This window comes from Lathamus discolor, unplaced genomic scaffold (genome assembly GCF_037157495.1).
Source record: "Lathamus discolor isolate bLatDis1 unplaced genomic scaffold, bLatDis1.hap1 Scaffold_280, whole genome shotgun sequence".
NCBI classification, from domain to species: domain Eukaryota; kingdom Metazoa; phylum Chordata; class Aves; order Psittaciformes; family Psittacidae; genus Lathamus; species Lathamus discolor.
In genome coordinates this window covers 1-25,738 of record NW_027069309.1, presented here as the reverse complement: position 1 = coordinate 25,738, position 25,738 = coordinate 1, and the positions used below count along the sequence as shown (strand labels likewise).

At 64.8% G+C, this 25,738-nt stretch overlaps 2 protein-coding genes across 3 annotated transcripts; both read left to right on the top strand.

Moving 5' to 3' along the window:
• The first annotated feature begins 249 nt into the window (after window positions 1–249).
• On the top strand, window positions 250–3,691 carry LOC136006560 (folate receptor gamma-like). 2 transcript variants are annotated; one of them, XM_065664577.1, is made up of 4 exons: window positions 250–624; window positions 738–963; window positions 1,803–1,919; window positions 3,355–3,691. In XM_065664577.1, the coding sequence occupies exons 1-4, from the start codon at window positions 481–483 to the stop codon at window positions 3,639–3,641; spliced, it is 774 nt and encodes a 257-aa protein (XP_065520649.1). In that variant the 5' UTR covers window positions 250–480; the 3' UTR covers window positions 3,642–3,691. The 2 variants fall into 2 exon arrangements, with proteins under 2 accessions (XP_065520649.1, XP_065520648.1); XM_065664576.1 differs by having other exon boundaries at window positions 269–624; window positions 738–926; window positions 1,784–1,919.
• Window positions 3,692–5,239: 1,548 nt separating this feature from the next.
• On the top strand, window positions 5,240–25,732 carry INPPL1 (inositol polyphosphate phosphatase like 1; the record flags this gene model as incomplete). Its single annotated transcript, XM_065664575.1, is given in 28 exon segments — window positions 5,240–5,446; window positions 8,296–8,359; window positions 9,493–9,643; window positions 9,732–9,852; window positions 10,330–10,470; window positions 10,545–10,635; window positions 11,918–12,007; window positions 12,765–12,863; window positions 13,005–13,155; window positions 13,286–13,392; window positions 14,411–14,513; window positions 15,251–15,447; window positions 16,870–16,987; window positions 17,167–17,263; window positions 19,697–19,734; window positions 19,737–19,834; window positions 19,901–20,000; window positions 20,077–20,165; window positions 20,648–20,729; window positions 20,830–20,919; window positions 21,024–21,137; window positions 21,254–21,342; window positions 21,802–21,889; window positions 21,964–22,119; window positions 23,630–23,714; window positions 24,214–24,308; window positions 24,311–24,350; window positions 25,383–25,732. Coding segments are annotated over 28 exon segments (3,205 nt in total), but the record flags the coding sequence as incomplete, so codon positions are not given.
• Window positions 25,733–25,738: the final 6 nt, after the last annotated feature.

Below are 25,738 nucleotides of genomic sequence, written 5' to 3'. Positions count from 1 at the left end.
GGCATCTCCAGCCCCCTGCGGTGCCCCCTTCCCCCGCAGCACCCATAGGGGGACCCCACAGCTCGGTGGGGGGGGGTCCAATCCTGCCCCTTATGACGGGATCAGGTCATGAGGCCCCCCCCAACCTCCCCCATGGGGCCCATCCCGAACCCCCCCCTTGTCCCCCCCCATCTCCCCTGTGGAGAAGGGAAGGAAAAAACATTCCCGGGTGGATTTTGGCCGCTGCCGGGTCCCACCCGGCGCCGGGAAGACGGAGCAAGGACGCGGCAGCACCCGCCCCACACCGTGCCCCACACCGTGCCCCACTCCGTGCCCCCCCCCGTGCCCCACACGCCGCTGACGTCCCGCGATCGTTGGCCAAGGGTTGCTCCGCACCACGACCTTTGAGATCGCTGCCACCGGCACCCCCCGAGGTAAGGGCCCGATCCCCCGCTACCGGCGCTTGGCCCCATCCCCGCGGCCCCGTTCCCGGCAGGACCAATGGCGGCTCGGTGGCTGCTGGTGCTGCTCGTGGCCTGGCCGGGGGCCACCGGGGCCACCGTGCGGGACTCGGTGCTCAACGTCTGCATGGATGCCAAGCACCACAAGGCGGAGCCGGGCCCCGAGGGGGAGCTCTATGGGCAGGTGGGTCCCTGCTCCCCGCTGGTTCTCCCTGCGCCCGTGGAGCCGAGCCCCGTCCGCACCCGCGGTGCCGAGCCCCGGAGCCGCGGTGCTGAGCCCCGGTGCCGCCGGTGCAGTGCTCGCTCTGGAAGGACAACGCCTGCTGCACGGCCAACACCAGCCTGGAGGCCCACAAGGACCAGTCCTACCTGTACAGCTTCAACTGGGACCACTGCGGGGTGATGCCCCCGCGGTGCAAGCGCCACTTCATCCAGGACACGTGCTTGTACGAGTGCTCCCCCAACCTGGGGCCGTGGATTGACCAGGTGGGGGCAGGAGCCCCCCACAGCCCCCCTGGGGGTGCCCCATAGCTGGGGTGAACGGGGGTGAATTGGGGTGAATGGGGTGAGCAGGGGTGAACTGGGATGAACAGGGGTGAATTGGGGTGAATGGGGTTGAATTGGGATGAATCGGGATGAACAGGGGTGAACTGGGATGAACAGGGGTGAATTGGGGTGAATGGGGTTTAATTGGGATGAACAGGGATGAACTGGGGTGAATGGGGTTGAATAGGGATGAAGTGGGATGAGCAGGGGTGAACTGGGGTGAATTGGGATGAACTGGGGTGAATGGGGATGAAGTGGGATGAACAGGGGTGAACTGGGATGAACTGGGTTGAATTGGAATGAAGTGGGCTGAGCAGGGGTGAACTGGGGTGAATTGGGATGAACTGGGGTGAATGGGGATGAAGTGGGATGAACAGGGGTGAACTGGGATGAACTGGGTTGAATTGGAATGAAGTGGGATGAGCAAGGGTGAACTGGGGTGCATTGGGATGAACTGGGGTGAATGGGGATGAATTGGGATGAACACGGGTGAACTGGGGTGAATGGGGTTGAATAGGGATGAAGTGGGATGAGCAGGGGTGAACTGGAGTGCATTGGGATGAAGTGGGATGAGCAGGGGTGAACTGGAGTGCATTGGGATGAAGTGGGATGAGCAGGGGTGAACTGGGGTGCATTGGGATGAAGTGGGGTGAATGGGGATGAAGTGGGATGAGCAGGGGTGAACTGGGGTGCATTGGGATGAAGTGGGGTGCATTGGGATGAAGTGGGGTGACCGAGGATGGATGGGGGTGACCGGGGCTGCCCGGGGTGAGCTGGGGGTGCCGGGGGTGCCGCAGGCGGACACGAGCTGGCGCCGGGAGAGGATCCTGCACGTGCCGCTGTGCCGGGAGGACTGCGAGCAGTGGTGGGAGGACTGCAAGGAGGCCTTCACCTGCAAGGAGAACTGGCACAAGGGCTGGAACTGGACCTCAGGTCAGGGGGGGGGGCACTGGGGACCCCCCCGTCCCACAGCGGGACCCCCCCGGGGGTCACCACCGCCCCTTGCCACAGCCTGCGTCCCGCTTCCGTGGTGGCTTTGAGGGGGTTTCGGGGGGTTCTGCATGGGTGGGGGGCTCCGTGGTCGGCCCTATGGGAGAGGGGGTCCTTGGTGGGTCCCCATGGGTGGGGGGGTCTCTATGGGTTGGGGGTCTCCATGGTGAACCCGACATCTTGCTGCAGGCGAGGCGGCTTTGGGGGGGTCTTGGAGGGGTCCCCATGGGTTGGGGGTCCCCATGGGCAATCCTATGGCTGTGAGGGAGTCTTGGGGCTTAAGGGTCCCCATAAGTTCAGGGTCGCCATGGTAAATCCTGCCTCTTGACACGGGTGAGGTGGCTGCATCCCAGCTCCATGGTGGCTTTGAGGGGGTCTTGGGAGGCTCCCCATGGCCTCAGTTCTCCGTGGGTTGGAAACCTCTGTTTTCAACCCTGTGGCTTTGAGGGGGTCTCAGGTGGGGTCTCCATGGGTTGGGGGTCCCCATGGGTTGGGGTTCCCCATCCATGGGTTGGGGTCTCCATGGGTTGGGGGTCTCCATGGCCAGCCCTATGGCTCTGAGGGCATCTTGGGGGGTCCCCATGGATTAGGGGTCTCCATGGGTTGGGGGTCCCCATGGGTTGGGGGTCCCCATGGATTGGGGGTCTCCATGGGTTGGGGTTCCCCATGGGTTGGGGGTCCCCATGGGTTGGGGGTCTCAATGGGTTGGGGTTCCCCATGGGTTGGGGGTCCCCATGGGTTGGGGGTCTCAATGGGTTGGGGTTCCCCATGGGTTGGGGATCCCCATGGGTCTCCATGGCCAGCCCTATGGCTCTGAGGGCATCTTGGGGGGTCCCCATGGGTTGGGGGTCTCCATGGGTTGGGGTCCCCATGGGTTGGGGTTCCCCATCCATGGGTTGGGGGTCTCCATGGGTTGGGGGTCCCCATGGCCAGCCCTATGGCTCTGAGGGCATCTTGGGGGGTCCCCATGGGTTGGGGGTCCCCATGGATTGGGGTTCCCCATGGGTTGGGGTCTCCATGGGTTGGGGTTCCCCATGGGTTGGGGGTCCCCATGGGTGGGGGGTCCCCATGGGTTGGGGTTCCCCATCCATGGGTTGGGGGTCCCCATGGGTGGGGGGTCCCCATGGGTTGGGGTCTCCATGGGTTGGGGTCTCCATGGGTTGGGGTTCCCCATGGGTCTCCATGGCCAGCCCTATGGCTCTGAGGGCATCTTGGGGGGGGTCCCCACGGGTTGAGTTTCTCCACGAGCACCCCCAGCAAGACGAGCCCGGACTCCCCCGCAGCCCCCTGCAGGCGAGCGGGGCACGCGAGCGGGTGCCAGTGCCCCCCCCCCCCCCCCCCCGCCCCGGCCGCACTGAGCCCCGCGCTGGCCCCGCAGGTACGAACCGGTGCCCCCGGGGCTCGCTCTGCCGCCGGTTCTCGGCCGTGTTCCCGTCGCCGGCGGCGCTGTGCGAGCGGGTCTGGTCCCATTCCTACCGCTTCAGCGCGCTCGGCCGCGCCAGCGGCCGCTGCATCCGGCTCTGGTGGGACCCGGCCGAGGGCAACCCCAACGCCGCCGTCGCCCGGTTCTACGCCAGCGGCGCCGCCCCCCCCGGCCCCCCCCGGCTCCCGGTACCCGCGGTGCTGGGGCTGCTGCTGCTCCCCGCCGTGCGGGGCGTGCTCTGAGCGCCCCCGGACCGGGCACCCCCAAACTGTGCCCCCCCCATGGACACCCCCAAACCATGTCCTCCCCATAGGCACCCCAAAACCGTGCCCCCCCATAGGCACCCCTAAACCGTGTCCTCCCTATGGGCACCCCCAAACTGTGCCCCCCCCATAGGCACCCCCAAACCATGTCCTCCCTATGGGCACCCCCAAACCGTGCCCCCCCATGGGTACCCCCAAACCGTGCCCCCCCCATAGGCACCCCTAAACCGTGCCCCCCCCATGGGCACCCCAAAACCGTGCCCCCCCATAGGCACCCCTAAACCGTGTCCTCCCTATGGGCACCCCCAAACTGTGCCCCCCCCCATAGGCACCCCCAAACCGTTCCCCCCCATGGGCACCCCCAAACTGTGCCCCCCCCATGGGCACCCCTAAACCGTGCCCCTACCATGGGCACCCCTAAACCGTGTCCTCCCCATAGGCATCCCCAAACTGTGCCCCCTCCCAGTCATCCCTAAACTGTGTCCTCCCTACCATGGGAGCCCCCAAACTGTGTCTGTTCCCCCCCATAGCGCACCCCCAGATGGTGTCATCTCCATGGGGCATCCCCAAACCGTGTCCGCCCCCCCATGGACACCCCCGGCCTGTGTCCTCCCCATGGGGTACCCCCAAACTGTGTGTGTTCCCCAATGGGATCAGCCCAGCTGTGTGTGTGTGTGTCCCCATGGGATACCCCACACTGTGTGCCCCCCCCATGGGGCATCCTCAAACCGCATGTCCCACCCCCATGGGGTACCCCCAGACCGTGTCCCCCCCCCATGGGGTACCGCCAGGCTGTGTCCTCCTCATGGGGCCCCCCCAAACCGTGCCCCCACCGTGGGCAGCCCCACACTGCCTTCCACATAGGTCACTCCGAACCATGTGTCCCTCCCCACGGGACCCCCCCCCACTGTGTGCCCTCCCCATGGGATACCCCCAAACTGTGCGTGTCTCCCCCCCATTGAATAAAGGAAACGCTCCCGCTCCACTTGGAACTGGGGTGCTGTGGGGCTGGGGGGGGCTGGGAGTAGGGAGGGATATGGGGGGGTCCTGCTCCCTTTGGGGGTGAAGCGGGTGTCACCCCACTTATCAGCGCTGGAAAAGGGGGGCTCCCTCCAGAGGCCGACCCCAAACGTGTCCCGGTGCCCGCTGCAGCTCTCGGGGGCGGTCACCCACGTCCGGGGGGGGGGGGGGGGCCCTCGGCCCGGGCCCCCCCACTTCCGTCCCCCTCCCGCCCTTCCCGGCCTCTCTGCCCCCGGTGCCCCCCCCCCCGGTGTCCCCCTCTCTCGGGGCTCCCCCCTTCCCCCCGGCGCTTTCCTTTCCCCGGTGCCCCCGCCCCCCCCCCCCCCGGTGCTCCCCCTCTTCCGGTGCCCCCCGCTGATCCCCCCCCCCCCGGTGCTCCCGACCCCATCGGTGCCCCCCCCCCTCCCATCGGTGCCCCCCGGCTGCTGCCCCGCTCCCTCCCCCCCTCCCTCCCCCGTTCCCCCTCCCCCCGCTCCCCGCCCTCCGCTTCCTCCCCCGGTTCCCCCCCCCCCCCCTCTTTTCCCCGCCCCCCTCCCGGTCCCGCTCCCCCCCCCCCCTCCCGCCCCCCGCCTGGCCCCGCCCCGGCGCGCTCCCGGTCGGAGCATGGCGGGCGCGGGGGGCGGCGCGGGGCCCCCCCCGGGCTGGTACCACCGGGACCTGAGCCGGGCCGCGGCCGAGGAGCTGCTGGCGCGGGCGGGGCGGGACGGGAGCTTCCTGGTGCGGGACAGCGAGAGCGTCCCCGGGGCCTTCGCGCTGTGCCTGCTGTGAGCGCCGGAGCGGGACCGGAGCGGGACCGGGGCGCGACGGGGGGAACGGGACCGGGACGGGGGGAACGGGACCGGGACGGGGGGAACGGGACCGGGACGGGGGAAGTGGGAGCGGGGCTGAAAGGGGGGTACCGGGGTCCCTGCTGTGAGCACTGGGAGCGGGGGGGGATCGGGACCGGGACCCGACCGGGGGGAGCGGGACCGGGACAGGGCAAGCGGGACCGGGACGGGGGGAGAGGGAATGGGGGTGAAAGGGGGGTACCGGGGTGCCTGCTGTGAGCACTGGGAGCGGGGGGGATCGGGACCGGAACGGGGGTAGTGGGACCGGGACTGGACTGGGACGGGGGGAGCGGGACTGGAACTGAACCGGGACGGGGGGATTGGGACCGGGACCGGACCGGGGGCAGCGGGACCGGGACGGGGGGGAGTGGGACCGGGGGAAGTGGGAATGGGGGTGAAAGGGGGGTACCGGGGTGCCTGCTGTGAGCACTGGGAGCTGGGGGGGGATCGGGACCGGAACGGGGGGGACCGGGGGCACGCGCGGTGCCTGCAGGGAGTGGGGGGAGCACCGGTGACTTCCCTGAGGGTTCGGGGGGGGCACCCGGGGGGGGGGGGGTCTGGGGGACACCCACGGGACATGGGGGTCACCAGCACTGCGGGGGGAGATTGGGAACTGGGGAGAGCCAAAGGGGGGGACTTGGGGGGCACCCACTTGGGGCTGGGGGCCCGGGGGACCCGGCACTGACAGACTGGGGGATACGGGGGCCCTGCGTGGGGGGCCACTGGCAGGGGTCAGGCCCTCTGGAGCTGGAGGGGGGCATCCTCTACCCCATAACTGGGGGTCCCTGAGGGCTGGGGGGATCCCTGTGCCCACGGCTCGCCCTATGGAGTTCGGGGGTCCCAGGGTGTTCTTGGCATGTTCCAGGTGCTCCTGGTGCTCCCGGTGCTCCGGGCTGTGCCTCTGGCCCCCCTCGGGGCCTGTTGTGGTTGTGGCACCTCCAGTTTGGCTCTTTGCTCCCTTGGGCTCCTTATGGCAAAAGAGGGAAAACTGGGAATTCCCAGCATGTGCCACATCCATCCCTCCCTCCATCCTCCATCCATCCATCCATGCATCCATCCCTCCATCCATCCATCCACCCACCCATCCATGCATCCATCCCTCCCTCCCTCCCTCCCTCCATCCACCCCTGCGGCAACCCCGGCTCCCACTGTCACTGCTGGTACCCGGGTGCCGGCCCCCGCGGGTGCTGGGGGTGCCCGGTGAGGGGGGGCCCTGCTCGGGCTCTGCTGCCGGTGCCACGGGAGCGGCTGCTCCGTGGGGTCGGGGCCCGGCCCCGGGATGCGGGAGCGGCGCCGGTGCCGCGCGGGGGCGGTTGGGGCCGCGGCCGGAGCCTAAAAATAGCCTCGGGAGCAGGAGGAGGGACGGGAATTGCGCCGGGAATGCGGCGGCCGCGGCTTCCTGTGACCCCCCCGGCGGCGGCGGCGGCCCCTGCGCGGGCCCCTGGCTCCCCGTGGTCCCCAGTCCGTGAAGGGGGCACCCCTGTGGCGCCGCTGGGGACGGGCCCCCCCCCGGTGGCAGAGACCCCGGGGGCAGCACCCATGGGGGTCCCCGGCACCCCCCATCCGCCACCCCCCCCCCCCCGCCCCGTACCAACCCCGTTACTCAGGGACCCCCCCCCCCCCCCCCGTGCTTCTCCCCCCATGGGGGTTCCTGCTATGGGACCCTCTTGTCCCCCCTGTTTGGTGGGTCCCTCTATTGAGCCTATGCTGGGGCTCCCCATGCACCCCCCCATTGGGGCTCTGTTCTCCCCAATTTTGGGGTCCCTGTACGGGCCCCATCACCCCTCAGTTTGAGTTCCTGCTATGGGCCCCCCCTTTGTCTCCCCCAGTTTGGGGGCCCCTGTATTACCCCTGTGTTGGGGTTCCCTGTGTTCCCCTTATCTCTCCTTGCTGTTCCTGCTATGGGGACTCTTTGCCCCCTAATTTGGGGGTCCCAATATGCCCCCCATCACCCTCCCAGTGGGGTTCTTGCTGTGGGGACCCTGATGGTGCTTTAAGGCTTGGGGATCTCTGTGTGTGTCCCCAGTCCCATCAGTTGTGGGGGTCCCAGAGGGACCCCCCCAACACCAGTTTGGGATACCCCATGTTGCCCCCCCCTCTGGCTTCCATTGAGTTGGGCATCCGCAGATCCCACTGGGGCCTCACATGGCCTCATATGGCCCCAGATCCCATATGGACCTCCATGACCCCCCTGGCTGGGTATTGGGGGGGGGCAGAAATGGGGGACCCTGCACTGTGGGGAGCAGGGGACCTGGGGGACCCGGTCTGTGGGGTGACATGAAGGGACCTGGTACCATGGGGTGACATGAGGGGACCCAGCAGTATGGGGAGCAGGGGACAGGAAGGGGTGACACGAGGGGACCTGTCACTGTGGGGTGGCACTGGGGGGAGGCCTGGTGCCATGGGGATGGATGGCACTGGGGGACCCGGCGCTGTGGGGCGTGAGTGGCACGAAGGGATCTGGCTTCCACTGGGAAAGGAGCTGCTTCCTGCTGCTCCAGGCTCTGGACATGGGGGTCAATGGCGGGGGCAAGTTGGGGGTCACTCTGGGTCCCCCAGCACCCATCCAGGACCCCCAGCATCCCCCCCCAAGAGCCATTTTCCCATGGGATCCACACTGAGACCTGGCAGCCCATAGGGAATGTGGCCCTGGAGCCCCTTGCGATGCTCATGGGTGCCCTACGGGGGGGGGGGGGTTCCAGCCCGATGGGTGCCCCCCATGGCTTGTGGGGGGCAGACGGGGGGACCCCTCCGCATCACCCCATTGATGCCCCCGTTGCCGGCAGGTTCCAGAAGCACGTGCACACGTACCGCATCCTGCCGGATGAGGAGGACTTCCTGGCCGTGCAGGTGGGGGTCACCCCCGGCCGGGACATGGGGACCCCCCCCCCCCGAGCCCTGGGGATGGGACACGGGGGTGCAGCGCCCGTTACACCCCGTGCGCCCCGCGGGGGGCTCAGCGCTGTGGGTGCTGCCGGGGCCGGGGCTGGGGCTGGCGGCGGCCGCTCCTCGGCCGCGTCCCGCCCGGCCCGCGGCGCCGCCGGGTATTTATAGAGCAACAAAACGCTCTTTGTGCCGGAGGGAGCAGGAAGGAGCCGCTTCCAGGAGGGGGAGAATGCGGGAGGGTGCCTGCGCCCAGCGCCTGCACCCAGTGCCCTGCCTGTGCCCTGCCTGCACCCAGCGCCCAGCCTGCACCCTGCCTGCGCCCAGCCCCTGCACCCAGTGCCCTGCCTGCACCCAGCACCCTGCCTGCACCCAGCACCCTGCCTGCACCCTGCCTGCACACAGCGCCCAGCCTGCACCCAGTGCCCTGCCTGCACCCAGCACCTGCACCCAGAGCCCTGCCTGCGCCCAGCACCTGCACCCAGTGCCCTGACTGTGCCCTGCCTGCACACAGCGCCCTGCCTGCGCCCAGCACCCTGCCTGCACCCTGCCTGCACACAGCGCCCTGCCTGCGCCCAGCACCCTGCCTTCACCCAGCACCTGCCCTGTGCCCAGCACCCTGCCTGCGCCCAGCGCCCTGCCTGCACCCAGAGCCCTGCCTGCACCCACTGCCCTGCCTGCGCCCAGCACCCTGCCTGCACCCACTGCCCTGCCTGCACCCAGCACCCTGCCTGCACCCATTGCCCTGCCTGCGCCCAGCGCCCTGCCTGCACCCAGCACCCTGCCTGCACCCAGCGCCCTGCCTGCACCCAGCACCCTGCCTGCACCCAGCACCCTGCCTGCACCCATTGCCCTGCCTGCACACAGCGCCCTGCCTGCACCCAGCGCCCTGCCTGTGCCTGCTGCCTGTGCCCTGCACCCAGCAGCAGCAGCAGCCCCCCATAGGGCTCAGCACCATGGGGCCGGCCCTCATCCTACATGGGGGATGCCCCTGGATGGGACCTTGCAAGGGCTCTGGGTGACTCCAGGGGTGCCCCCCTCTCGGGGGGGGGGGTCTCCCTTGGCCATGGGGGTGCCGCTCACAGCCCCGTGTCCCGCAGACGTCTCAGGGGGTGCCGGTGCGGCGGTTCCAGACGCTGGGCGAGCTGATCGCGCTGTACCTGCAGCCCAACCAGGGGCTCGTCTGCGCCCTGCTCTTCCCCGTCGAGCGCGACAAGGACCGCGACGCCGCCGAGGACCGGGACTACTCGGGTACGGGGAGGGGGCCCTGGGGACCCCATAGCCCCTTGGGGACCCCATAGCCCCGCGGGCTCTGCCTGACCTCGCCGCCCCGTTGCAGATGGGGACGATGAGAAACCCCCGTTGCCACCGCGCTGCGGCTCCAGCAGCGGCTGTAGCACCGCGGGGGGGCTCAGCCCGGCCGGCCCCGCAGCGGCCGTGCCCGATGGGGCAGCCGAGAGGTGAGGGCAGCAGCACCGTGCCCCGTGTGCCCACCCCGTCCCTGCCCCGTCCCATTCTCTCCCCATCCCTGCCCCATCCCATCCCTGCCCATCCTTTGCCCCATCCCTGCCCCATCCCATCTCTTCTCCATCCCTGCCCCTCCCCATCCCTGCTCCATCCCTGCCCCATCTCTGACCATCCTCATCCCTGCCCCTCCCTATCCCCTGCCCTATCCCTGCCCATCCTGTGCCCAATCCTTGCCTTGTCCCATCTCTTCTCCATCCCTGCCCCCCCCCATCCCCTGCCCCATCCCTGCCCATCCTTTGCCCCATCCCTGCCCCATCCCATCCCTGCCCCATCTCTGCCCATCCCCATCCCTGCCCCATCCTATCCCTGCCCCTCCCCAACCCCTGCCCCATCCCTGCCCCATCTCTGCCCATCCCCATCCCATCCCCACCCCATCCCTCCCCTCCCATCGCTGTTCCTCCCTCCCGCAGCCCCAACGGTCCCTGCCCGCTGCCCCACGAGTACCTGCGGAGCGCTCAGTACTCGCTGGACCTGGCGGGGGTGCAGGGGGGGGCCACGTCCCTGCCGCACCTGAGCCGGGCGCTGAGCGCCTCTTGCCGGCGGCTGCACAGGTGGGTGCGGGCCGGGGGGGGGGGGGGGGTGTGTCCGGAGGGGCGGCCCCCGCTGATCCCCCCCCCCCCCGCAGTGAGGTGGACAAGGTCCTGGCCGGGCTGGAGACCCTGGCCAAGGTGTTCGACCCCCAGAGCGCCCCCGGCGTGGGCAGGGCCCTGCAGCAGGTGAGGGACGGGGGGGGGGCGTCAGGGGGAGTGTCAATGGGGGCATCAACGGTGGCGTCAATGTGGGCTTCAGTGGGGGCATCAATGGGGGCATCAATGGGGGTGTCAATGGGGGCATCAATGGGGGCATCAATGGGGGTGTCAATGGGGGCATCAATGGGGGTGTCAATGGGGGCGTCAATGGGGGTGTCAATGGGGGCGTCAATGGGAGCATAGGGGAGCATCAATGGAGAAGTTAATGGCATCAATGGGGGTGTCAAATGGGGGCTTCAATGAGGGAATCGATGGGAGCATGTGGGGGCATCAATGGAGATGTCAATGGCATCAGTGGGGGCATCAGTAGGGGTGTCAATGGGGGCTTCAGTGGGGGCATCAATGGGGGCATCAATGGGGGTGTCAATGGGGGCATCAATGCGAGCATGGGGGGGCATCAATGGAGAAGTTAATGGGGGCATCAGTGGGGGTGTCAAATGGAGGCTTCTTTGGGGGCATCAATAGGAGCATGTGGGGGCATCAATGGAGATGTCAATGGCATCAGTGGGGGCATCAATGGGGGCTTCAATAGGGGCATCAATGGGAGCATGGGGGGGCATCAATGGAGAAGTCAATGGGGGCATCAGTGGGGGCATCAATGGGGATGTCAGTGGGGTATCAACAGGACACCCCAGGGGGCTGCATGGCTGTGAAAGCAGCCATGGGATGTGGTGAGAGCACACTGGGGATGCACTGGGAACAGGATGGGAATGTGCTGGGGACGTGGTGGGATAATGGTGGGCATTCACTGGGAGGGCAGTGGGAATGCACTGGGAGCATGGTGGGAATGTGGTGGGAACATGGAAACTCACCGGGAGCACACTGGTAATGTGGGATCACATTGGGAATACGCTGGGGACATGGTGGGAATGGGTGGGAGCACGGTTGAAGTGTGATGGGAACACACTTGGAATGTAGTGGGAACATGGTGGGAATGTAATGGAAGTGTGCTGGGAATATGGTGGGAATGTGCTGGGAACATGGGGGGAACACGCTGGGAGCACACCTGGAATGGGCTGGGAATGTGGTGGGAGCACGATGGAAATTTGCTGGGAGCATACTGGGAATGTGGTGAGGGTCCCACTGTCCGCTATGGGTGGTGGGGAAGCCATTAAGAAACATCCATCCATGGAGGGGGGGGGGTGGATCCTGATGCTCCAAGGGAGCTGGGGTGGATGTGGGGGCTGGGGGTGGATGTGGGGGTCCGAAGTGGCCCTGGCGGTCCCATCCCGCTGTGGCCCGGTTGCAGCCCATGGGGCAGGGAGGGGAGCAGGAGCTGGAGACGCTGGTGCTGAAGCTGTCGGTGCTGAAGGATTTTCTCTCCAGCATCGAGAAGAAGGTGAACTGGGGGGGTCCCAGCATGGGGGGAGATGGGTTGGGTCCTGGACCAGGTATGGCACCAGCTGGGGCTGCAATGGGGTGGTCCCAGGGGTGAAGGCTGGTGGATGCGGTGCTGGGTTGGCCATGGACCCCATGGTGATGGGTTGGTGGGACATGATTGACCCCATGGTGATGGGTTGGTGGATGCGGTGCTGGGTTGGCCATGGACCCCATGGTGATGGGTTGGTGGACAGGGTGCTTGGTGCTGGATTGACCATGGTGTGAGAATGATGATGATGGTGTGATGATGTGATGGCGATGATGATGATGTGATGACGATGAAGATGATGAGGATGATGATGTGAATAATGATGATGATGTGATGAGAATGATGATGTGAATGATGATGGTGTGATGATGATGATGTGAATTATGATGATGATGATGTGATGATGATGATGTGATGATGATGACAATGTGAATGATGATGTGATAATGATGAAGATGATGATGTGATGATGATGATGATGATGTGAATGATGATGATGATGGTGTGATGATGTGAATGATGATGATGTGATGATGACAATGTGAATGAAGATGTGATGATGATGATGATGATGATGATGATGTGAATGATGATGATGTGATGATGATGATGATGATGTGAATGATGATGATGTGATGATGATGATGTGATGATGTGATGATGATGATGATGATGATGATGTGAATGATGATGATGATGATGGTGGTGGTGGTGGGGGCTCCCCCAGGCGCTGAAGGCTCTGCAGGAGATGAGCTCGGCCGCCCCCAGCACCCCCCCGCAGCCCCTGTCCCGCAAGGCCAAGAGCATCCCGGTGCAGACCTTCGAGGTGAGCCCCATCCCCACCACGGGGACGGACCTGGCCTGGGGTCAGCATCGGCTGTATCCATCCAGTGCGGCACCGAGGGCGCGAAGCCCTGGGGGCGGGCTCTGGGGGTGTCCCGTCCCCCCAGCACCCAGTGTCCCATAGGTGAAGCTGGACGTCACCCTGGGGGACCTGACCAAGATCGGGAAGTCCCAGAAGTACACCCTGAGCGTGGACGTGGAGGGTGGGAAGCTGGTGGTGCTGAAGAAGCAGAAGGACACGCAGGAGGACTGGAACACCTTCACCCACGACAAGAGTGAGGGGGGACCCTTCGGTACCGGGCTGGGCGCCCTCGGGCGTCCCCGTCCGCGTGCCGGGATGGAGTGGGGTGGGTGCCGGTGTCCCCCCGGCCCCGCGGCTCATCCCGGCTGCTCCTGCGCTCCCAGTCCGGCAGCTGATCAAATCCCAGCGCGTGCAGAACAAGCTGGGCATCGTCTTCGAGAAGGAGAAGGACAAAACGCAGCGGAAGGACTTTGTGTTCGCCAGCGCCAGGGTGGGCCCCACGGGAGAAGGGGGGGCCATTGGAGGTGGGGGGTCCATTGGAGATGGGGGGTCCCCATTGGAGATATTGGGTCCATTGGAGATGTGAGGTCCATTGGAGATGGGGGGTCCATTGGAGATGAGGGGTCCCCATTGGAGATGTTGGGTCCATTGGAGATGTGAGGTCCATTGGAGATGGGGGGTCCCCATTGGAGATGGGGGGTCCATTGGAGATGAGGGGTCCCCATTGGAGATGTATGGTCCATTGGAGATGTGGGGTCCCCATTGGAGATGTTGGGTCCATTGGAGATGTGAGGTCCATTGGAGATGGGGGGTCCCCATTGGAGATGGGGGGTCCATTGGAGATGAGGGGTCCCCATTGGATATGTATGGTCCATTGGAGATGTGGGGTCCCCATTGGAGATGTTGGGTCCATTGGAGATGTGAGGTCCATTGGAGATGGGGGGTCCCCATTGGAGATGGGGGGTCCATTGGAGTTGAGGGGTCCCCATTGGAGATGTATGGTCCATTGGAGATGAGGGGTCCCCACTGGAGATGTGGGGTCCCCATTGGAGATGTGAGGTCCATTGGAGATGGGGGTTCCATTGGATATGAGGGGTCCCCACTGGAGATGTGGGTTCCCATTGGAGATGCAGGGTCCATTGGAGATTTGGGGTTCCATTGGAGATGAGGGGTCCCCATTGGAGATGTGGGGTCCATTGGAGATGTGGGATTCCACTGGAGATGTGGGGTCCCCTTTGGAGATGAGGTTCCCCACTGGGGATGTGGGGTCCCCATTGGAGATGTGGGTCCTGCTTGGAGATGGACGATCCCCTTTGGAGTCAGGGGTGCCCACTGGAGACAGGAGGGGTCCCCACTGGGGATGGGAGGGGCAGGATTTAGCCCCCCATAGGGACGGGTGCTGGTGCTGGTGGCTGAGGGATGCGCTCCTGTGGTCCCTGCCTGGCCCATGGGGTGCTGGGTTGGGGGGTGCTGGGGGGGTCCCCACTGACCCCCCCCGTGCCCCACAGAAGCGAGAGGCCTTCTGCCAGCTCCTGCAGCTGATGAAGAACCGCCATTCCCACCAGGATGAGCCCGACATGATCTCCATCTTCATCGGCACGTGGAACATGGGTGAGAGCGTGCTGGGAATGCGCTGGGAGCACACTGGAATGTGGTGGGGATGCACTGGGAGCACACTGGAATGTGGTGGGGATGCGCTGGGAACATGGTGGGGATGCGTCGGCAATGTGTTGAGAGCGTGGCTGAGAACAGGCTGGGAATGTGCTGGGAATGTGGTGGGAACATGGTGGGACCGCATTGGGAACATGGTAGGAACACACTGGGAATGCACTGGGAACATGCTGGGAACGCATTGGGAATGTGATTGGAATGTGGGGGGAACACCCTGGGAACGTGGTAGGAACACACTGGAATGTTCTTGGAACATGGTGGGAATGAACTGGGAACATGGTGGGAATGAACTGGGAACATGGTGGGGATGCACTGGTGATGTGTTGAGAGCATGGTTGAGAACAGGCTGGAAATGTGCTGGGAATGTGGTGGGAACACAATGGGAACGTGGTAGGAACCTGTTGGGAATATGTTGGGAACATGGGAATGTGGAGGGAACATGGTGGGAACGCATTGGGAACGTGGTGGGAACACACTGGGGATGCTCTTGGAACATGGTGGGGATGCACTGGGAACATGGGAATGCATTGGGAATGCACTGGGAACACGGTGGGAGCACATCAGGAACGTGGTTGGAACGCGCTGGGAGCGTGGGTCTGGGGGGGTCCCACGAGCTCCGGGAGCACCTTTGGGTGCCCCCCCCCCCCCCCCCCCCAACGAGCGCCCCCCTCCCGCAGGCAGCGTGCCCCCCCCCAAGAGCATCGCCTCGTGGGTGACGTCCAAGGGGCTGGGCAAGACGCTGGAGGAGGTGTCGGTGGCCCTGGCCCACGACATCTACGTGCTGGGCACGCAGGAGAACTCCCTGGGCGACAAGGAGTGGGTGGATTTCCTGCGCGCCGCGCTCAAGGACTGCACCGACCTCGAGTACCGCCCGGTGCGAGCCGGGGGGGGGGGGCCCCGTGGGGCCCGGGGGTGCTGGGGTCCTGCGGGTGCCGGAGAAGGGGCCTGAAGGGGTTGCCGGGTGCTGGGGGGCCCTGAGGGTGCTGGGGAGGGTTTGGGGTCTTGGAGGTCTTTGGGGGTGCTGGGAGTTATGGGGGGGGGTGCTGGGGGTCCCTGGGGTGCTGGGGGGTCCCAAGGGTGCTGGGGGGTCCCTGTGGTGCTGGGGGTCCCAAGGGTGCTGGGGGTCCCTGGGGTGCTGGGGGGCCCTGAAGGTGCTGGGGAGGGTTTGGGGTCTTGGAGGTCTTTGGGGGTGCTGGGAGTTATGGGGGGGGGGGGTGCTGGGGGTGCTGGGTGTCCCTGGGGTGCTGGGGGGTCCCAAGGGTGCTGGGGGGTCCCTGGGGTGCTGGGGGCCCCAAGGGTGCTGGGGGTCCCTGGGGTGCTGGGGGGCCCTGAGGGTGCTGGGTAGGGTTTGGGGTCTTGGAGGTCTTTGGGGGTGCTGGGAGTTATGGGGGGGGGGGGTGCTGGGGGTGCTGGGTGTCCCTGGGGTGCTGGGGGGTCCCAAGGGTGCTGGGGGGTCCCTGGGGTGCTGGGGGGTCCCAAAGGTGCTGGGGGTCCCGGGGGTGCTGGGGGGTCCCTGGGGTGCTGGGGGGTCCCAAGGGTGCTGGGGGGTCCCAAGGGTGCTGGGGGTCCCAGGGGACTCAGTCCCATCATTGGGGGCTTTGGGGCGGCTGAGGGGTGCCCCAAGGACCAGCCCTTGGTGGGCAAAGGTGGCTGCAAGGAGCCACCCGTGGTGTGGTGATGGTGGTGTTGGTGACACCGGGGGGTGTTGGTGATGGTGACAATGCAGGGTGTTGGTGATGGTGACACTGGGAGGTGTTGGTGACACCGGGGGGTGTTGGTGATGGTGACACTGGGAGGTGTTGGTGACACCAGGGGGTGTTGGTGATGGTGACACTGGGAGGTGTTGGTGACACTGGGGCGGTGTTGGTGATGGTGACACTGGGGGTGTTGGTGACACTGGGATGTGTTGGTGATGGTGGCACTGGGGGTGTTGGTGACACTGGGGAGGTGTTGGTGATGGTGATACCAGGGGGTGTTGGTGACACTGGAGGCTGTTGGTGATGGTGATACTGGGGGGTGTTGGTGACACTGGGAGGTGTTGGTGTTGGTGACACTGGGGCGGTGTTGGTGGTGGTGATACCGGGGGTTGTTGGTGGCACTGGGGGTTGTTGGTGACACTGGGGGTGTGTTGGTGATGGTGACATCGGGGGGTGTTGATGATGGTGACACCGGGAGGTGTTGGTGACACTGGAGGCTGTTGGTGATAGTGGCACTGGGGGGTGTTGGTGACACTGGGGGGGTGTTGGTGCCGGTGGCACTGGGGATGCCGGTGCCGCTGACGCCGGGGTTACCGCAGGTGGCGGTGCAGGCGCTGTGGAGCATCAAGGTGGTGGTGCTGGTGAAGCCGGAGCACGAGAACCGCATCAGCCACGTCAGCACCTCCAGCGTCAAGACCGGCATCGCCAACACCCTGGGTAGGGGGGGGGGACGGGGGGGGGCGAGGAGGGATGGGGGGGGGGGGGCGGGGGTCATGGGGGGGTCCTGCACCGCGGGGGCTGCACAAGCGGGGGCAGTGCCTGTGCACATCGGGGGGGCCGTGCTCAGGCGCTGTCCCTGTGCCCCCCCCCCGTCCCCCCCCCCCGTGCCCCCGCAGGGAACAAAGGCGCCGTCGGGGTCTCCTTCATGTTCAACGGCACCTCCCTGGGCTTCGTCAATTGTCACCTGACCTCGGGCAGCGAGAAGACGGCGCGGTGAGACCCCGAGAGCACCCAGAGCACCCAGAGAGCACCCATAGGGCACCCACAGGGCACCCAGACAGCACCCAGAGCACCCAGAGAGCACCCATAGGGCACACAGGGAGCACCCAGAGCACCCATAGGCCACCCACAGGGCAGCCAGACAGCACCCAGAGCACCCAGACAGCACCCAGAGCACCCATAGGGCACACAGAGAGCACCCAGAGCACCCATAGGGCACCCACAGGGCACCCACAGGGCACACAGAGAGCACCCAGAGAGCATCCATAGGGCACCCATAGAGCACCCATAGGGCACACAGAGAGCACCCAGAGCACCCATAGAGAACCTATAGAGCACCCATAGAGCACCCACAGAGCATCCATAGATCACACAGAGAGCACCCATAGAGCACCCATAGGGCACACAGAGAGCACCCAGAGCACCCATAGGGCACACAGAGAGCATCTATAGCACCCGTAGCACCCATAGAGCACCCATAGAGTACCCATAGAGCACCCACAGCAGCCACAGAGCACTCAGACCACCCACAGAGCACCCATAACACCCACAGCACCCATAACGCCCATTGCAGCCACCAGCATGTGAACAGCACCCCCCAAACAGCACACAAATAGGACCCAACAGCACCCAACTGCTTGCACCAGCACCCAACAGCACCAAACATCACCCACCAGCACCCTTACAGGACCCACAGCACCACAACATCACGCATCAGCACCCAGCTGCAGCACCCACCAGCACCCATCAGCACCCAGCTGCAGCACCCATCAGCACCCATACAGGATCCACAGCACCACAACATCACCCAGCAGCACCCAGCTGCAGCACCCATCAGCACCCATACAGGATCCACAGCACCACAACATCACCCATCAGCACCCATCAGCAGCACCCAGCAGCACCCATACAGGATCCACAGCACCACAACATCACCCATCAGCACCCAGCTGCAGCACCCATCAGCACCCATACAGGATCCACAGCACCACAACATCACCCATCAGCACCCAGCTGCAGCACCCAGCAGCACCCATCAGCAGCACCCATCAGCACCCATACAGGATCCACACCACCACAACATCACCCAGCAGCACCCAGCTGCAGCACCCATCAGCACCCATCAGCACCCATACAGGTTCCACAGCACCACAACATCACCCAGCAGCACCCAGCTGCAGCACCCATCAGCACCCATCAGCAGCACCCATCAGCACCCATACAGGATCCACAGCACCACAACATCACCCAGCAGCACCCATACAGGATCCACAGAACCACAGTATCACCCATCAGCACCCATCAGCAGCACCCATCAGCACCCATACAGGATCCACAGCACCACAATATCACCCATCAGCACCCATCAGCACCCATCAGCACCCATACAGGATCCACAGCACCACAACATCACCCATCAGCACCCATACAGGATCCACAGCACCACAACATCACCCATCAGCACCCATCAGCAGCACCCAGCAGCACCCATACAGGATCCACAGCACCACAACATCACCCATCAGCACCCAGCTGCAGCACCCATCAGCACCCATACAGGATCCACAGCACCACAACATCACCCATCAGCACCCAGCTGCAGCACCCAGCAGCACCCATCAGCAGCACCCATCAGCACCCATACAGGATCCACACCACCACAACATCACCCAGCAGCACCCAGCTGCAGCACCCATCAGCACCCATACAGGTTCCACAGCACCACAACATCACCCAGCAGCACCCAGCTGCAGCACCCATCAGCACCCATCAGCAGCACCCATCAGCACCCATACAGGATCCACAGCACCACAACATCACCCAGCAGCACCCATACAGGATCCACAGAACCACAGTATCACCCATCAGCACCCATCAGCAGCACCCATCAGCACCCATACAGGATCCACAGCACCACAATATCACCCATCAGCACCCATCAGCACCCATACAGGATCCACAGCACCACAACATCACCTATCAGCACCCATCAGCAGCACCCATCAGCACCCATACAGGATCCACAGCATCACAACATCACCCATCAGCACCCATCAGCAGCACCCATCAGCACCCATACAGGATCCACAGCACCACAACATCACCCAGCAGCACCCAGCAGCACCCATACAGGATCCACAGCACCACAATATCACCCATCAGCACCCATCAGCACCCAGCAGCACCCATACAGGATCCACAGCACCACAACATCACCCAGCAGCACCCATCAGCAGCACCCATACAGGATCCACAGCACCACAACATCACCCAGCAGCACCCATCAGCAGCACCCATCAGCACCCATACAGGATCCACAGCACCACAACATCACCCATCAGCACCCAGCAGCAGCACCCAGCTGCAGCACCCATCAGCACCCATCAGCAGCACCCAGCACCCTGACCGCGCCGTGTCCCCGCGCAGGCGGAACCAGAACTATGTGGACATCCTGCGCCTGCTCTCGCTGGGGACAAGCAGCTGAGCTCCTTCGACATCTCCCTGCGCTTCACCCACCTCTTCTGGTTCGGGGACCTCAACTACCGCCTGGACATGGACATCCAGGTGAGGCCCCGCGCCCGCCCCGCGCCCCCCGGCCCCGGCCGCTCACCGCCTCCAGCCCCCCCGCAGGAGATCCTCAACTACATCGGGCGCCGGGAGCTGGAGCCGCTGCTCCGGGTGGATCAGCTCAACCTGGAGAAGGAGAAGCACAAAGTGTTCCTGCGCTTCGGTGGGCACCGCGCCGGCGGCACCGCGGGCACCGCTGCGCGCCCGGGGGCTGCTGACCCCCAACCCCGTCCCTGCAGGAGAGGAGGAGATCACGTTCCCCCCCACCTACCGCTACGAGAGGGGCTCCAGGGACACCTACGTGTGGCACAAGCAGAAGCCAACGGGGGTGAGCGGTGATGGGGGGGCATGGGGGTGTGTGTGGGGGGGGGGCATGGGGGGAATGGAGTCGTGGTGGGGATGGGGGGGGCATGGTGGGGATGGGGGCATGGTGGGGATGGGATCATGGTGGGATGGGATCATGGTTTGGATGGGATCATGGTGGGATGGGATCATGGTTTGGATGGGGTCAAGGTGGGGATGGGGACATGGTGGGGATGGGATCATGGTGGGATGAGGGCATGGTGGGGATGGTGGGGATGGGGGCATGGTGGGATGGGGGCATGGGGGGGATGGGGGGGTCATGGTGGGGATGGGGTCAAGGTGGGGATGGGGTTGTCATGGTGGGGATGGGGTCATGTTGGGGATGGGGTCATGGTGGGGATGGGTCATGGTTGGGATTAGGGTGCTCATGTTGGGTTTGGGGGTCTCAGTGTGTGTATGTGGACCCCCAACCTCCCCCATTTACCCCCACTGCTCCTCACCCCTCAGGTCCGTACCAACGTGCCCTCATGGTGCGACCGCATCCTCTGGAAGTCCTACCCGGAGACCCACATCAACTGCAACGCCTATGGTGAGCAATGGGAGCCCCGGACACCATGGGCACCCTGACCCCCCCATGGGCACCCTGACCCCCCCATGGGCACCCTGACCCCCCCACTGCTCGCCCTCAGGGTGCACCGATGACATTGTCACCAGTGACCACTCTCCCGTCTTCGCCTCCTTCGAGGTGGGGGTCACCTCCCAGTTTGTCTCCAAGAAAGGTGCCTGCTCCCCCCCCGTCCCATCCCCGCCTGTCCCACCCCTCCCTTGGCCCGGTGGGGGGGGGGGGCTCGGGGGGGTCCCCCATGCCCTGTGTGCCCCGCAGGGCTCTCCAAGTCCTCGGAGCAGGCGCACATCGAGTTCGAGAGCATCGAGGCCATCGTGAAGACTTCGAGCCGCACCAAGTTCTTCATCGAGTTCTACTCCACCTGCCTGGAAGGTGACGGGGGGCGGGGGTGGGCACCGGGGGGGGGGTTTGGGGTCCAAGGGGGGGGTTTGGGGTCCAAGGGGGGGTTGGGGTCCCACGGGTGCTGTTTGATGTCCCCATCGCCCCAGAGTTCAAGAAGAGCTTCGAGAACGATGCCCAGAGCAGCGACAATATCAACTTCCTCAAGGTGCAGTGGTCGTCCCGGCAGCTGCCCACGGTGAGGGGGGACGGGGGGGGACGGGGGGGGGTACAAGCAGGGGGAGCCCCAAGAGCCAGCGTCACATCCCATCACATCCCATCACATCCCAACTCATCCCAACTCATCCCATCACATCCCAACTCATCCCAACACATCCCATCACATCCCAACTTATCCCATCACATCCCAATTTATCCCATCACATCCAACTCATCCAATCACATCCCAACTCATCCCATCACATCCCAACTCATCCCATCACATCTCATCACATCCCAACTCATCCCATCACATCCCAACTCATCCCATCACATCCCAACTCATCCTATCACATCCCAACTCATACCATCACATCCTACCACATCCCCACTGTGTCCTATCACATCCCATCTCACCCCGTCATATCCCATCCCATCCCATCTCTATCCCATCATCTCCCACCCCATCCCGTCCATCTCCCCCCACTCCCCCCCGCAGCTGAAGCCCATCCTCTCGGACATCGAGTACCTGCAGGACCAGCACCTCCTGCTCACCGTCAAGTCCCTCGATGGGTACGAGTCCTACGGTGAGTGCCTCCATCCCGGCGGGGGGGGTATTCCCATGGGATGCCGCTCACCCCCTTCCCGGCTGCCGTCGCAGGGGAGTGCGTGATCGCGCTCAAGTCCATGATCGGCAGCACGGCGCAGCAGTTCCTCACCTTCCTGTCGCACCGCGGCGAGGAGACCGGCAACATCCGCGGCTCCATGCGGGTGCGGGTGCCCGCCGAGCGCCTTGGCACCCGCGAGAGGCTCTACGGTGAGGGACCCCCGTGGGGAGGCGGGGCAGCCCATTGGGGTGGTGGATGGGGTCCTCCAGTGGGGTGATGGGATCCTTCGATGGGATGCTCTATTGGGATGTGTGGGATCCTCCAATGGGATCCTCCAGTGGGATGTATGGGATCCTCCAGTGGAGTGATGGGATCCTCCAGTGGGGTGATGGAATCCTCCATTGGGGTGTATGGGATCCTCCAGTGGAGTGATGGGATCCTCCATTGGGATGTATGGGATCCTCCAGTGGGGTGATGGAATCCTCCATTAGGATGATGGGATCCTTCGATGGGATGCTCTATTGGGATGTATGGGATCCTCCAATGGGATCCTCCAGTGGGATGTATGGGATCCTCCAGTGGAGTGATGGGATCCTCCATTGGGATGTATGGGATCCTCCAGTGGGATGTATGGGATCCTTTGATGGGATGCTCTATTGGGATGTATGGGATCCTCCAATGGGATCCTCCAGTGGGGTGATGGGATCCTACATTGGATGTATGGGATCCTCCAATGGGATCCTCCAGTGGGATGATGGGATCCTCCAGTGAGGTGATGAGATCCTCCATTGGGATGTATGGGATCCCCCACTGGGATGTATGGGACCTCCCATTGAAATGTATGGGATCCCCCATTGGGATAATGGAATCCCCCACTGCGATGATGGGACCCTCCCTTGGGATATATGGGATCCTGCATTGGGATGATGGGATCCTCCACTAGGGTGATGGGATCCCCCACTGGGATGTATGGGACCTCCCATTGAAATGTATGGGATCTCCCATTGAAATGATAGGACCCCCCATTGGGATGCATGGGATCCCCCATTGGGATAATGGAATCCCCCACTGCGATGATGGGACCCTCCATTGGGATGTATGGGATCCCCCATTGGGATGATGGGACCCTCCACTAGGGTGATGGGATCCTCCACTGGGATGTATGGGAACCCCCATTGGGATGTATGGAATCCTCCATTGGGATGATGGGATCCTTCGATGGGATGCTCCCTTGGGATGTATGGGATCCTCCAATGGGATCCTCCAGTGGGGTGATTGGATCCTCCATTGGGATGCATGGGATCCCCCATTGGGATAATGGGATCCCCCACTGCGATGATGGGACCCTCCATTGGGATGTATGGGATCCCCCATTGGGATGATGGGACCCTCCACTAGGGTGATGGGATCCTCCACTGGGATGTATGGGAACCCCCATTGGGATGTATGGAATCCTCCATTGGGATGATGGGATCCTTCGATGGGATGCTCCCTTGGGATGTATGGGATCCTCCAATGGGATCCTCCATTGGGATGTATGGGATCCTCCACTAGGGTGATGGGATCCTCCATTGGGATGTATGGATCCCCCACTAGGTTGTATGGGACTTCCCATTGAAATGTATGGGATCTCCCGTTGAAATGATGGGACCCCCCATTGGGATGCATGGGATCCCCCATTGGATGTATGGGACATCCCTGTGACCTCCTGCCCCGCAGAGTGGATCAGCATCGACAAGGATGAGGCCGCCGCCGGCAAGGGGAAGGTGCCGCTGGGTGCCAGGGCCACCCAGGACTGTGCCAGGTATGGGGGCCGGGGGGGGGGTCCCATGGGTGGTGCTGGGAGCATCCCACTGGGATGGTGAATGGGATGTGGTGGGGATGGTCCCGGTGCTGACTGTGGCAGGAATGGGGTTTCAGTGCCTTCGACACCCTGTGCTGGGGTCCAAGCCCCATCCCGGGGATCTGAGCCCATCCTGGTGCATCCAAGACCCATCCTGGAGAGCTGCGCCCCATCCCAGTGCATTGAAGAGAGCCCCATCCCAGTGCATCCAGTCCCTATCCCAGTGCATCCATGCCCCATCCTGGTGTATCCAAACAGTATTCCAGTGCATCTGAGCCCCATCCCTGGGGTCTGAGCCCCATCCTGGGACATTCAAGCACTATCCCAGTGATCCAAGCCCCATCCCAGGGATCCAAGCCCCATCCCTGTGCATCTGACCCCCATTTTTGGTGCATCCGGCCCCCATCCCGATGCATCCAACCCCATCCCCGTTCACCCCCATGTATCCGCTCTCCCGCAGATCCTCCACCCGCAAGCCCGCTGCCGCTGCCGATCCCTCCACCATTCCCAAGCCTGCGGAGGAGCCGGAGCAGAGCAGCACCATCCCTGCCCCACGGCCCCGGCCCCACACCGCAGGGAAGAGCCTGCCCCCAGCCGGTGCGTGTGACGGACCAGGGACCCTCCATCACCAATGGAGCCCCCATCACCCATGGAACCCCCATCACCCATGGGACCCCCCCATCACCCATGGCCCCCCATCACCCATGGGACCCCTCACATCACCCATGGCCCCCCCATCAGCCATGGTCCCCAGATCAGCCATGGGACCCCCCCCCATCACCCATGGATCACCCATAGACACCCATCACCCATGGGAACCACCGCCCGTCAGACATGGCCCCTCCCATCACCCATGGGACCCCCATCACCTGTAGACCCCCATCACCCATGGACACCCCCCCCCATCACCCATGGCCCCCCCATCACCCAAGGACCTCCCCATCACTCATGGTCCCCCATCACCCATGGACAGCCTGCATCACCCATGGGACACTCCCATCACCCATGGCCTCCCATTACCCATGGAACCCCCATCACCCATGGGATCCCCCCATCACCCATGGGATCCCCCCATCACCCGTGCCCCCCTATCACCCATGGGATCCCCCCATCACCCGTGGGATTCCCCCCATCACCCATGGGATCCCCCCATCACCCATGGGATCCCCCCATCACCCGTGGTCCCCAGATCAGCCATGGGACCCCCCCATCACCCATGGATTCCCCCCATCACCCATGGGATCCCCCCATTACCCATGGGCCCCCCCATCACCCATGGCCCCCCCATCACCCGTGGTCCCCAGATCAGCCATGGGACCCCCCCATCACCCATGGGATTCCCCCCATCACCCATGGGATCCCCCCATTACCCATGGGCCCCCCATCACCCATGGTCCCCAGATCAGCCACGGCCCCCCATCACCCATGGGACCCTTCACATCACCCATGGACCCCCCATCACCCATAGCCCCCCATCACCCAAGGGACCTCCCCACCACCCATGGCACCCCCATCACCCAAGGGACCTCCCCATCACCCATGGTCCCCCATCACCCATAGACCCCCATCACCCATGACCCCCCCATCACCCGTGCCCCCCCCGACCCGTGCCCCCCCCGCTGCCCGCAGGCCCAAGCCGGACGCGGAGCCGCTGCACAACAGCTTCAACAACCCCGCTTACTACGTGCTGGAGGGGGTCCCGCACCGGCGCCGCGCCTCGAGCCCCCCCGCGCCGCGGGACGGGAGCTCCTCGGACGAGGACGCGCTCAACCTCCCCCCGCCCGACTTCCCCCCCCCGCCGCTGCCGCGGGACCTGGCGGCGCCGCCGGGCCCCGGAGCCGCGGCCAAGGAGCCCCCGGCGCCCGCGGGCCGGGAGGAGCCGCGGCCCCGGCCCGGCCCCCCCGACGGGCTCCCCCCGCGGCTGCAGCCGGGCCCGGGCGGCGCCGACGGCTCCTGCTCCGTGCTGCAGATGGCGAAGAGCCTGA

Coding starts and splice junctions, on each gene's coding strand:
- LOC136006560 (XM_065664577.1), top strand. CDS start 481: ATGGCGGCTCGGTGGCTGCTGGTGCTGCTCGTGGCCTGGCCGGGGGCC. Junction 964..1,802: donor CCACAGCCCCCCTGGGGGTG/CCCCATAGCTGG, acceptor CGAGCTGGCGCC/GGGAGAGGATCCTGCACGTG. Junction 1,920..3,354: donor GGGCTGGAACTGGACCTCAG/GTCAGGGGGGGG, acceptor CTGGCCCCGCAG/GTACGAACCGGTGCCCCCGG.